We start from the raw sequence: 12,467 nt of genomic DNA on the forward strand, positions 1-12,467 counted from the left end.
TGGATAGTAAGCTCTTCAGGGCAGTGGCTGTTTCTTTTGTGCTAGGCGCTGCACAGTGGGACCCTCATCTCTAAGAACTATTTGTAATACAAATAATACAATTAAAATCGCCCTCCTCCTTACCAGGGGTTAAACACCGGTAGAAGAAAGCAAGAGGAAGCCATAGAGAAAATGTGAAGGGAGCAGATTAAGTGCTTTGTTCTCAGACTTTTGAAGATTTCTCAGGCCTGCCTCCAAAATATTAAGACTTTCAGGAGGTATGCAACCATGTATGATGTTGAGTTGAATAGAGGAGGAATAGGCATGTTACAAGGAGAACAGTTCTTGAACTTAACTATTGTCCAGATGCCCTTAAAGTAGAGGAGAGCTTTTCCAGATCTGTTAAATTTGTCTTTTTTAAAAATTTTTCAATAGTAGAGAAATACAGTGGTGCATGGGGTCAGTAAGTCAAAGGGAAAATCTGCTTTTTTCAATTTCCAATTGCAGTTGGGTGTGGGCAGTGGCGGCATATCTGTCAAGCAGCAATGATGGTGAGGGAAAAAAAAAATCCAAACTTCCCATTAAAAATAAAAATAAAAAAAAAATCCTGGTAGTGTTTTATGGACCTTTGTGACAAGGAGTTTATACTTTCAGATGACTCAGCTACTTGATAGAGTGACTAGAGATGTAAGTACTAAGCTTCCACAAGCTCTCTCCCATCGGCATAGAATGGCTACATGAGATCTTACAGCTGGGCACCTGGATCAGTACAGCTGTGCTGCTGTGAGGTCTGTAGCGTAGACATAACTTCTGTGTCGTTCATGGCATTAGGTATCAGTATGCTGCAGGCAGGACAGCCTTTTGGATGAGATCTAAAACAGAGATCTTGAGCACTTAAGGTATGCCTGCACTGTAGTTGGGAGCAAGCTTCCCAGCCTGGGTAGACAGACCTGCTGCTCGCTCCTCTCAAGCTAGCGGGCAAAAAATAGCTGTGTGGATGTTGTGTCGTGGGCGGAGACTCTTGCTGACCACCCAAGTTTGAACCCAGGGGATCCCTTGGGTGGCTAGCCTAAGCCCCTGCATGTGCCATAGCGTCCACACTGCTGTTTCTACTGCGGTAGCTTAGAGACAGCCAGCTGTGAGTCTGTCTTCCTGGCTGGGGAGGCATGCTCCCAGCTGCAGTACCCACTGCTTACAAGTAGAGGTTTTTTATTCTTGGTTTCCTAGTCCAATTCAAACTTGCACAATTATATTCAGCTTCCTGAATTGCTCCACAGTTTGTTTAGTTCAGTGTTCTTCACTACACAAGTTTAGCACAGGAAATATTATGTGCTGTTCGACATTAGAGGAGATATTAAACACAGAGAAGGCTGCAGTTCAGTGGTGTGTGTAGTGATTCCTATATATACATTATATGTAGAGCACTCTTGCGATGAAAGCCGGAAGCCAAAAGCTGTGAAAGCTGGAGGTGTGATGGGGCTGGCTGGGACAAACTCGAGTGGCACGGTAATCCCAGGCACCCGGCCATAATGCCACTAATTCAGATTTGGAGAGGTCTAGTGTAGGGGACATGGGTGTCAGGCTGGTGGAGGGAGAGGATACCTGAAATGGGAACAGGAGGATCAGGTGGTGGTGGAAGGAGGGAGAAGGCCAAATCTTCCTCTGCAACCCCTTAAAGGTGCTATATAAATTATAGCAGAAGTGTTAATGATGGCTGTAGTTAAGGTTGCCAGATTATGAATTGTTTTAATTATTAAAACGGGTAAATCTTATAAAGGAGCAGCCAATAAATTTATGACTAGGAAAGCACTTGGATGAGTAAAAGTCGCTTTATATTCTAGCGTATTATATGCAGCCAATTCACATTTATCAGGTAAATGAAATTTTCTGTTACAACAGTAATTGAAGATTTAAACTGGGCATGGTATGCTGAATTTTTTCACTTAACCAAGCAGGAAAATCTTAAATATAATTAATTAGGAGTGTGCTTGTGCTTCTGTTCTGTAGTGCTTTTACAGTAACTAGAAGCACCAGTATTAGCATTTGGAAACTGACTGGAATTGCCCTATCCTATTCTCTTCCTAAGTGGCTGGGGTTGTCATTATAGCTGGGGACATGCGCTTTGTAGGCGTGCAACTGCAGTCCCATGTAGGAGTGTGTGTTGCTTCTGATGGCATACTGTAGAGAAAAGGACATGCATTGGGAAGTTAGAAAATGAGGGGATTCAGAAGCAAAAGGCTGAGATCCAGTTTAAAAAAAAAACAGAAGGGAAGTGAGAAGTTGCAAGATAAAGTTGTTACCCTAAAGTTGTCATTTTGCACCTTTTGTACTAATATTGGGAGTATGGGAAGGAGAAGGAAGAAAGGAAATTAAACCTTTTGGAAATGTGCTTTTTATTGAGTCAGAAGAAGGCTATGTAATACTGCTCTGAATCAGTGCATGCTTCTGTCAATGTTAACAGATTGGAATATGGCTTGAGGTTTATAGTCTTTCAGGTTAGACTATAGACCACCACTGATAAGGTTCTAATGTTTGTATCTACCAGGCTGGTGCACTCGGGGTTCTTTCCTTTGCTGTGCTTCTGCTCAGTAGACGGGGGAAAAAAGGTATATGCTCCTGTTGGTGTGGTTGAGAAGGGCTCAATGTAAGTAATTCATATTACCCCTCAGGAAGTTTTTATGAAGCCGATGTTTATTTAAATACAGATCATTGGCAGTGTCTCTTCATACAATGCTAAGGTTTGTATTCTAATTCAGCAATGCAGTAATTAATAAAAAATGTGAAAAGCTTTTAGTAGAACGAAGGACTTACGTATGTTTTGACTGTCAGTTCATTTCCTTGACTTTCTGCATTTTACCTCTTTTAGGAAACTGAACCTGAAGTGGTGTTTAACTTAGTTTAGTGCATTAAATTAAAGCATTGGGAGTGACGGGATTGTATTAAGTAACCATGCATCAAGCTGGTGTGTTTAATACATTAATTGGGTCCTTGAAAGTCAGTGGGGTGTACATATTGCATCATCTTACCTATGTAAACCCTGAAGCATCTGGTAACGCAAGATTTAGGTTATGTTGTTTAAACATCTTTCTTGGCCTTTCTTCACTGTATAATCACAGCAAAGATTGGATTGATTTTATACTGAGACTAAAAGAAATGGATTTGGAACCAAGAGTGTGGAAAAATACAATGCTAGGAGAAAGTTTCTCTTTTTGTGTTGGAAGACACTTATCCCTTTTCAAAGGTCTCATAATAATACTTTTATTTTACTGTAAAATAGAACATAAGAACATAGTGGGTCATGCCATGGTCCATCTTGCCCAGTATCCTGTCTCCTACAGTGGCCCATACCAGAGCTTTGGGGGAGTGTACAGAACAGGGCAGTTATGGTGATCCACCCCTTTCTTCCCCTCTTGGTTTCTGGTAGTTGGAGGCTTTTGGTCTCCGCGAGCATGGGGTTGTGTCCCTGACTATCTTGACAATAGTCATTGTTGGACCTATCCTTCATGAATTTATTCAGTCCTTTTTTGAACCCAGTTATACGTTTGGCTATTACAATGTCCATGGCAATGAGTTCCATAGGTTAGCTGTGGATTGTGTGAAAAAAGTACATTCTCTTGTTTGTATTAAACCTGGTGACCCCTGCATCTTGTGTTATGTGAAGGGATAAATAACACTTCTCTATTCACTTTTTCAATTTTCACTGTATTCAGATCAGCATTTATAATTTTGTAGACCTCTATTATATCCCCTCATGGTCGCCTCTTTTCTAAGCTGAATAGCCCTAATCTCTTCAGGCTTTCCTCATGTGGAAACCGTTCCATAACCTTGATGATTTTTGTTGCCCTTCTCTATACACTTTCACATTCCACTATATCCTTTCTGATATGGGATAACTAGAACTGCACACTATTCAAGGTATGGGTGCACCATGGATTTATATAGTGATTATGATATTTTCTGTCTTCTATCCTTTTTCCTAACATACTGTTAGCTTTTTTTTTTTAAACCACTTCTGTACATTTAGTGGATGTTTTCAGAGAAGTATCCAGTGACTCCAAGATCATCTTTTTCTTGGGTGGTAAACAGTTAATTTAGAACCCTTCATTGTGTATGTATTGTTGGAATTATTTTTTCCAACGTGCATTACTTTTGCATTATCAATGTTAAAGTTCATCTGCAATTTTGTTGCCCAGCACCCAGTTTGAGAACTAGATTAATTCATGGAGACTAGGTCCACCAATTGCTATTAGCCAGCATGGGCAGGGATGGTGTCCCTAGCCTCTGTTTGCCAGGAGCTGGGAATGGGTGATGGGATGGATCACTTGATGATTACCTGCTCTGTTCATTGCCTTTGGGGCACCTGGGATTGATCATTGTCGGAAGACAGGATACTGGACTAAGTGGGCCTTTGGCCTTGTCTTCCTGGAGTGCTCCTTTAATACCTTTCTCATGTAGCGGCCCCACTGCTTGTTTGGCAGGCTTCCTGCCTTTGATATTCTTAAAAATTAAAAAATTGTATTGTTAGTTTTTGCATCTTTAGCAACTTGCTTCTCCAATTTTTTCTTGTCTTGTTCTATTAAACATTTACATTTTACTTGCCAGAGTTTGTGCTCCTTCCTATTTTCCTTGTTAGAATTTGACTTATGTAGACTTCTAGCATTTATATATAAGCCCTTGTACATATTGTCAGTATTTAGTTGCTTTCATGAGTTATGTTTAAATTGGACTTCTGTGTTTGGCTGTTCCTCGCTAGCTTCTACCCGTACTTTAGCAACTTCTTTCCTATTCTGTATATTAGAATATAGAGCTCACCTTTTAATAAATTCATCCCTAAGGGATGTGCTCCTCCATACTTGTCAGGTTTCCCCGAGTCCTTAGTTTAAAAAAATCCTCTACCGCCTTCTTAATTTTACATGCCAACAGTCTGGTTCCATTTTGGTTAAGGTGGAGCTTATGTTTCCTCTGTAGGCTTCTCCTTCCCCAGAAGGTTCCCCATTCTTAATAAGCATAAATCTGTCCTCCCCTCACCAATGTCTCTTCTATGCATTTAGACCTGGTAGTTCTGCCTGTCTTTCTAGCCCTACATGTGGAACTGGAAGCATTTCAGAGAATAATACCATGAAGGTCCTGAACTTAAATCTTGAAGGACATCCAATGTTCTCATCACACTTAGCTTTTGTCCAAGAGTTAGGTATCTTGGTTTATCTTGGTTTACTCCTACAAAAATACTTAGTCAGACAAGTGTTGTATGGAGCCTGGCTACGTGAATTCCTTACATATTTGAAGGCTATGGTGAGATACAGGATCAGGTGGGCAGAATCTCTAGCCTTGTGTCCTGTCCCCCACTCTTCAGGAGAGGTTGGGGGCAACCTACAGCTATGGAGGTTATTCCTTGGGCTGTTTCCTGTACCCAGATAAATGCTGAGGAGAGAATTTTCACAGAGAGAATTTTCTAACGAGACTGTGGTGTTTTAGCAAAACTTTACATAGAATCCTACTTTCTCTCAAGAAATAAAAATTGGGAATGACTATATAGACAGAAACTAATATGGGAGTATGAAATTTAAATGTTACTTTATGCTCCAGATAACAATGCCGTTGCCAGTAGATCACCTAATTATATGTCAGTTCTTGTTTTATCAGTATGATATGCAGTGGCAATAGCTCAAGTAAAATCCTTAAATCAAAACTATCTCTTCATGACAGCATTAATGCTGTCAAAAAAGCTTCTTTTCTTTCTTTATCACCCCATTTCTCATAACCTTTAAAACCTTGTTTTTAGTTTAAAAAAGCATATGAAAATTTCAGTATCATTGTCTTTAACCAATAATATATATGAAAATAAATATGGGGGTTTCTTGTGAACATAGTTATTAGTGAAAGGTAGATTTTTAATTTAAATGTGAACCAATTTCAAAATAGGTGAGAAATATTTTGACAAAACAGTGACAATGAATCTTCAGTGAGTTAAGGGACAAGTTGTAATCTTCAAGGATGCTGGTTGGAAATGAAATCTGTGGTGTGCTGTATGCTTCTAACACTCAAAGCCCTAAACCCCAATAACCATTCAGGCATGTTCGTTATTGTTTAGCTGCTGATTTATAGACCTTCAAGAGGGGAGATGGTTTGAGTAATCTTATGAAGACGATGAAAAATGCCCTAGTGGTAATGTTAGTTTTGCATCCAATGTTGCTTGCTTTGTGTTCTGGCTTCAGTGTGAAAAATGGTTCTGTTCTGCAGCACAATGTCACTGATGCGTGATCTGGGTCATATAGTCTTCTAATGGCAGAATAGGGTCACAAACCTGTCTCAGTCTGACACAGCCTAGGGATGGGAATTCCAGTTAATGTTTTATTCCTTTTCTCTTAGGATATAAATGGAGAGTGATTAGAACACATACTTGGGTGAGGAGAGATTCAAAGGGTTTTGATAATAGCTTATAATAAATGTGCTTTCGAAAATCTGCTAGACACTATTCCTGCATTGGCAAGGGAATGGTTTTAGATACTCCTAATTATCAAGTTTAGGTATGGGACAGTTTTACTTGTTCATTGACAGAAACAGAGGACTTTATTTTCTAAAAACCCCCCCGCCATCTTTTTTTTTTTTTACGTTAAGTCAGCAGGAAAAGTCTGTTAACACACTACTTAAATGCAGGATTGAAGTAGGGGTAATGCTGCTCAGATTGTCTTAAGGGCGAGAGTGGTGTTGTAGTAGGCAACAGGAATCAAAACTCCATGGCTCTGTTCCTAGTTCTGTCATTGACCTATTTTAGAGAGTCAAGGTGGGTGAGATCTTTTATTAGATCACCTGCTGTTGGTGAGAGAGAGAGAGAGGCTTTCAACAGAGGTTGGTCCAATAAAAGTTGTTATTTCACCTGCCTTGTGTCTCCCATATTCTGGGACTAACAGGGCTACAGCTACACTGCATTTTGACCAAGGAACAGAAATGTGCCGAACGTTATCTTTATAAAATGGATATCAAATGGAATCTCACAGGGTTCTGAGACTTCATTTTGTCAGAGCATTTTGGCTTCCATTCAAACGAGGCACTCAAGCACATGAGTTAAGCACAAGCTTAAGTGCCTTGCTGAATTAGGACCTTGAAGAACTTCATTAGAAAGATGCTGGAAGTGTAAAATATTAAAATCAAAGACTAGTTCTTCAGGCAAGAGGAAGCCTGTGTGCATGTAAAAGGGGAACCCATCAATCCTTTTGTCATATGTCGTAGGTTGGTGCAAATACGCTTCAGTAGAGAAATCAGCTTGTAGCTGTGACTGTGGAAGAAAAACTTAAAAAATGATTTTTCCACTCCTGCCAAAACTTAACCATAATATAGTTAGATCTGTTTTCTATTAATTCTTTTTGTATTATGATTCTGTAGGTGGTGATTTGCGGAAACTTTTTTATATAGCACAAAAGCAGATCTTTTTATTTGGTAAATGAAAACTGCTTACATGAAGGAGCTTGGCTAGTTCAACTCTTAACTACATGTTGGCAACTATCAGTTACAGATCATGCGTTTGGCTTATACTCAGTCCAGATTTATATATATTATACAGAGAATATTCAATTGATGTTAAATTTTTTGTTCTATGTGACTTTTCACTCCTTTTCTGGAATATTTTTCCAGATGTCTAATGAGAGCTAATAAATTAAATACACAATTTCTTTAATTTATCTAGGTATTTTTATTGCAAGACAAGAGGATATGTTTTAGAAATTTTTATTTCTCTGTGAAAGGACTTCTTGATAGTGCAGTTAAAGCTGCTAAATCTTCCTGCACATCTCCCTTGATTATAATTTCTTTTTCTTAATACAGTTACAGATGTAGAACTAAAGCGTCTGAGAGATGCTTTCAAGAGAACTTGTGGACTCTCATGTTACATGAGCCAGCAGTGCTTCATTAGGGAAGTGCTTGGTGATGGAGTGCCTCCAAAAGTTGCAGAGGTAATTATATCTATCTATATTTATATATTTACTGTTTTCCTTAGAGGATGTATGTATGTGTGAGTATACATCCATCCTAATTGTGATGAGCATGCCATTTTTAATACAGCTTTACAGCTCACTTTTTCTGGCTGGGGACAGTTGGCCACGATTCTGGTCAGATAATATCAATGTTGCTTAATCAAGAGAGAGCAATAGCTGTCAAGTGACAATGAGGTACATCTACATTCAGTTGGCAGCCTGAGATTGGCTTGGGGAAACGGAATGGAGAGGCATACCGTCTTATTTTCGAAAGAGTCAAAATCCTAGACTCACGTGGGAGCTTGACCCCGTAGAGTTCTCATGACAAGGTGGGGCTTTCTTTGTTTTTAAAGGTACCCATACTTCTGGTTACTCCAGAATTCTACTGACAATTTAAGTGTCTTAAAAGATTGTAAATCAAATAAGATTACTTAACTGTATTTGTAAAGACTCATACATAATACAGAAAAATATCCAGAAACAAAATGTGCTCCATATATAAAAATATTGTGTAACCCCCCCACCAAAAAAACCCACCACGCTACCATCTTGTGCATTAATATGGATGTTCAGAAAAATGTTTTATTTTTCAGTGTTGAAGTGATTTGAGAGAGAAATTAATAAAATACTGAATGCCGGAGGGAAAAGAATAAGATTAGCCAGAACTTTAAGCTGAGATCTTGCTGCTTGTCATTCCTAATTATATATTTATAATATCTTCAATTTTGCTGATCTTATACACAGTACATACATCTAATTTTTTTAAAAGATAATCCTTGAAATGTAGGGGCGGAAGGGATCTCAGTTCATCAAATTTGGCCCCTTGTGCCAAGGCAGGACCAGGTAAACCTAGACCATCCCTGAGGGTATTTATCCAACTTGTTCTTAAAAAATTCCAATCATGAAGGCTTAGCTTAACTACCCTTATATTTAGAAAGTTTTTCCTAATAGCTAACGTAAATCTCCGTTGCTGCAGATTAAGCCCATTACTTCTTGTCCGATCTTCAGTGGACACGGGGAACAATTGATCAAAGTCCACTTTATAACAGCCCTTAACATAATGGAAGACGGTTATCACAGCCTCCTTTTCTCAAGACTAGGCATGCCCAGTTTTTCTAACTTTTTCTCATCGGTCAGGATTTCTAAACCTTTATCACTTTCGTTGTTCTCCTCTGGACTCTCCAGTTTGTCCACTTCTTAATGTGTGGTGCTCAGAACTGAACACAGTATTCCAGCTGAGGCCTCACAAGTGCCCACTAGAGTGGGACAATTACCACCCATGACTTACATATGAGAGTCCTATTAATACACCCCAGAATGTTAGCCTTTTTCTTGCAACGGCATCATATTGTTGATTGGAATTGTGTTCAATCTGTGATCCACTGTAGCCCCCAGATCCTTTTCAGCAGTATTATCTCCTAGCCAGTTACTCGCTATTTTATAGTTGTGTTTTTGGTTTTTCCTTCCTAAGAGAAGTACAGTAAAAAGCTGTGTTATCTGGCCCTGTACCAACCGGAAAGCTCTATAAATCAGCATTTCTAATCTTCATAGAAAGTCCGGTTTATAGTCCGGTTGGCATGGGGCTAGCAGGTTCCCTACCTGGCTCTGCGTCGCTCCCCGCAAGCGGTGACCTATCCTTGCTGATCCTGGGTGGAGGCGCAGCTAGGCAGCTCTGCGTGCCACCTCTGTCCACAAGTGCCACCCCTGTAGCTCCCATTGGCCATGTTTTTTGGGCAATGGGAGCTGTGGAGCCAGTGCTCGGGGCGGGGTGGGAGCAGTGTGCAGAGCCGCCTGCCACGCCTCTGCCTAGGAGCAGCCGGGACAGGTCGCCACTTGAGTGCCCCCCCCCGCCCGGATCTGGCACCCCGAACCCCCTCCCATACCCCAACCCCCTGCTCTTAGCCCCCTTCTGCACCCAAACTCCCTTCCAGAGCCTGTGCCCCAACCTCAAATCCCCCTGCACCCAAATTCCCTCCCTCTTTGTTAACTGGCATTTTTCACTTATCAGCACCCCCAATGTGCTGGATAAAACAGCTTTTACTGTACTTTGCACTTGTTTTTATTGAATTTTTGTTGATTTCAGACCAATTCTCTAATCTGTCAATGTCATTTTGAGTTCTTATCCTGTCCACCAAAGTGCTTGCAACCCCCCTCCCAGTTTGTTGTCCTCTGCAGATTTTGTAAGCATACTCTTCACTCCATTTACCAAGTCATTAATGGAAACACTGAGTAGTCCTGGACTCAGGATGACTGCTGTATGACGCGCATTCCCAGTTTGACAGCAAGCCATTGATAACTATTCTGAGTACAGTCTTTCAATCAGTTGTACACTCACTTTATAGTAATTTCATCTAGATCGCATTTCCCTAATTGGCTTATCAGAATGTCTTGTTGAACTGTCAAAAGTATAAATCAAGTTATATCACATCTACTGATTCCTCCCTATCCACTAAGTCAGTAACTATGTCAAAGAAGGAAATTCGGGTGATTTGGCCTTATTTGGTTTTGACTGATTCATGATGGCTATTCCTTATAACTCTGTTATCCCCTAGGTTGGTTGATCAGTAACTTGTTCCAGTATCTCTTCAGGTATCAAAATTACGTTGACTGGTCTAAAACTTCCCAGGTCCTCTTTTCCCCTTTTTAACAATGGATACTATTCTCTTGTCCTCCTCTAACTTTTCTTATAATGTACTTCAAGATCATTGCAAATGGTTCTGAGATTGCTTCAGCCAGTTCCTAAAGTACCTTAAGAGGAGTTATATCAGGTCCTGCCAATGTTAATTCATCTAACATACCTAAATATTCTTTAACCTTTTCTTTCTCTATTTTGGCTTGCATTCCTTCCCCCTTGTTGTTAATATTGTGTTGATTATCTGTAAGCATTAACATTTTCGGTGAAGACTGAAGCAAAATGGTCATTAAACAATCCAGCCTTCTTGATGTCCTCAATTATTAGCTCTCCTTCCCCACCAACTAGAGGACCTATGCTTTTGTCTGTCTGCGTGGTAATACATATATGGGAAATATTTAATGCAAAAGGTTTATTAACCCTGTAAAATATGACAGATGTTTCTTTTGCATCGATCTCAAGATTTACTCCAAGATATAGCTGTTTATTCCATGAATATGGGTATTTTTTGGCCTGTTATAAATCAGTTTTTTGTCTTTTTTTCTTTCCCAGCACTGAAACAGATGATGAAAGCATGGACTATTTTATTCACTGTTATGATATAGTTGGACATTTCTTATGCAAATTGTTCAGTGTTTAAGGGCATGGCTACACTTGCAGATGTAGAGCACTTTGAGTTAAACCAGCCTTCGTAGAGCGCAGTAGGGAAAGAGCTGCAGTCTGTCTACCCTGACAGCTTCAAGTGAACTGGCGTGGCCACATTTGCAGCACTTGCAGCGGCATTGGGAGCATTGCATTATGGGCAGCTATCCCAGCATGCAAGTGACTGCAGCATGTTTTTCAAATGGGTGGAGTGTGACAGGGAGTGTGTTGTGTGTATGTGGGGGGGGGAAGAGAGTGAGTTTTTGGGGGGGCTGACAGCATGTCAGCATGCTGTCTTGTAAGTTCAGCAGCAGACCCCCCCCCCCCCGCCTCTCTCTCTCATGCAGCTTTCCAACTAATGGTTGCTTTGTCTCGGAGCAGATAAGCAGCCGGATGTCAGAAATGAGGCTTCCAAAGGGCATATCCGCATTCCTACAGTAATTCAAAAACAATGACAAGAGTGGCCATTTGACTAAAGGGGATTATGGGCCGTTTCCAGAGGCTGATCAGAGAGCAGTAATGCAACACCTCGTCCACACTGGCGGCGGTCCAGCGGGGGCGCAGCAAATGTTATTCCACTCGCCGAGGTGGAGTACCAGCAGCGCTGTAGCCGTGGAGTCAGAGCCCTCTACATGCCTTGCCAGTGTGGACGGGTAGTGAGCTAGTGCGCCCGGGGCTCTTTAATTGCACTGTAACTCGCAAGTGTAGCCAAGTCCCAAGAGGAAATAGCTATGTACATGCTAGCTCACATTAAATTAAAAAAAAAAAGTTTTTGTATAACTTACTCTTCATTTGAAATATCTCTCTAATCTTAACTTCCAAATATATGGTCAGGATGCTTTCACTATTAATAGCCTATAAAGTGATTGGATAGGAACAAAACTGTATCTTGTCCTATGAGTTATTGGGTTGGAATAATACTCCTAAAATTCCACTGTGAGACTGGACCTCTCATCTCCCTTTGTAGTGTAGTGTTAGGGATTAAACTGTGTTCTAGTGATGAGCCATGTGATCTTGTGGTGTTCTAGTGATTAGACATGTGATCACAGATAGCAGTGGATTTTGTTTTCAAATAATGTCTGCTGGTTGTCTTCTGTTTTTTAAATCATTGCTCACTGGTAGAGACTACGTCATGGTTATCTTATTTTAACTTGCCCGCCACCTGACAGCAAGTCTCAGATTTCAGTCAGTGAACCAAGATGAATGCAAGAACCAGGATTATGTTGGCTAAATGCTGAGACCGT

At 40.4% G+C, this 12,467-nt stretch overlaps 1 protein-coding gene across 3 annotated transcripts in view; it reads left to right on the forward strand.

Annotated features, from left to right (window-relative positions):
- The window catches only part of USP32 (ubiquitin specific peptidase 32), a 150,894-nt gene that overhangs the window by 23,164 nt on the left and 115,263 nt on the right, over positions 1-12,467 (forward strand). For all 3 annotated transcript variants that reach the window (XM_077836362.1, XM_077836363.1, XM_077836364.1), the window contains exon 2: positions 7,801-7,928. In XM_077836362.1, the coding sequence (XP_077692488.1) occupies positions 7,801-7,928 (128 nt within the window). The remainder of the gene's footprint in view (positions 1-7,800; positions 7,929-12,467) is intronic.

This window comes from Eretmochelys imbricata, chromosome 17 (genome assembly GCF_965152235.1).
Source record: "Eretmochelys imbricata isolate rEreImb1 chromosome 17, rEreImb1.hap1, whole genome shotgun sequence".
NCBI lineage: Eukaryota > Metazoa > Chordata > Testudines > Cheloniidae > Eretmochelys > Eretmochelys imbricata.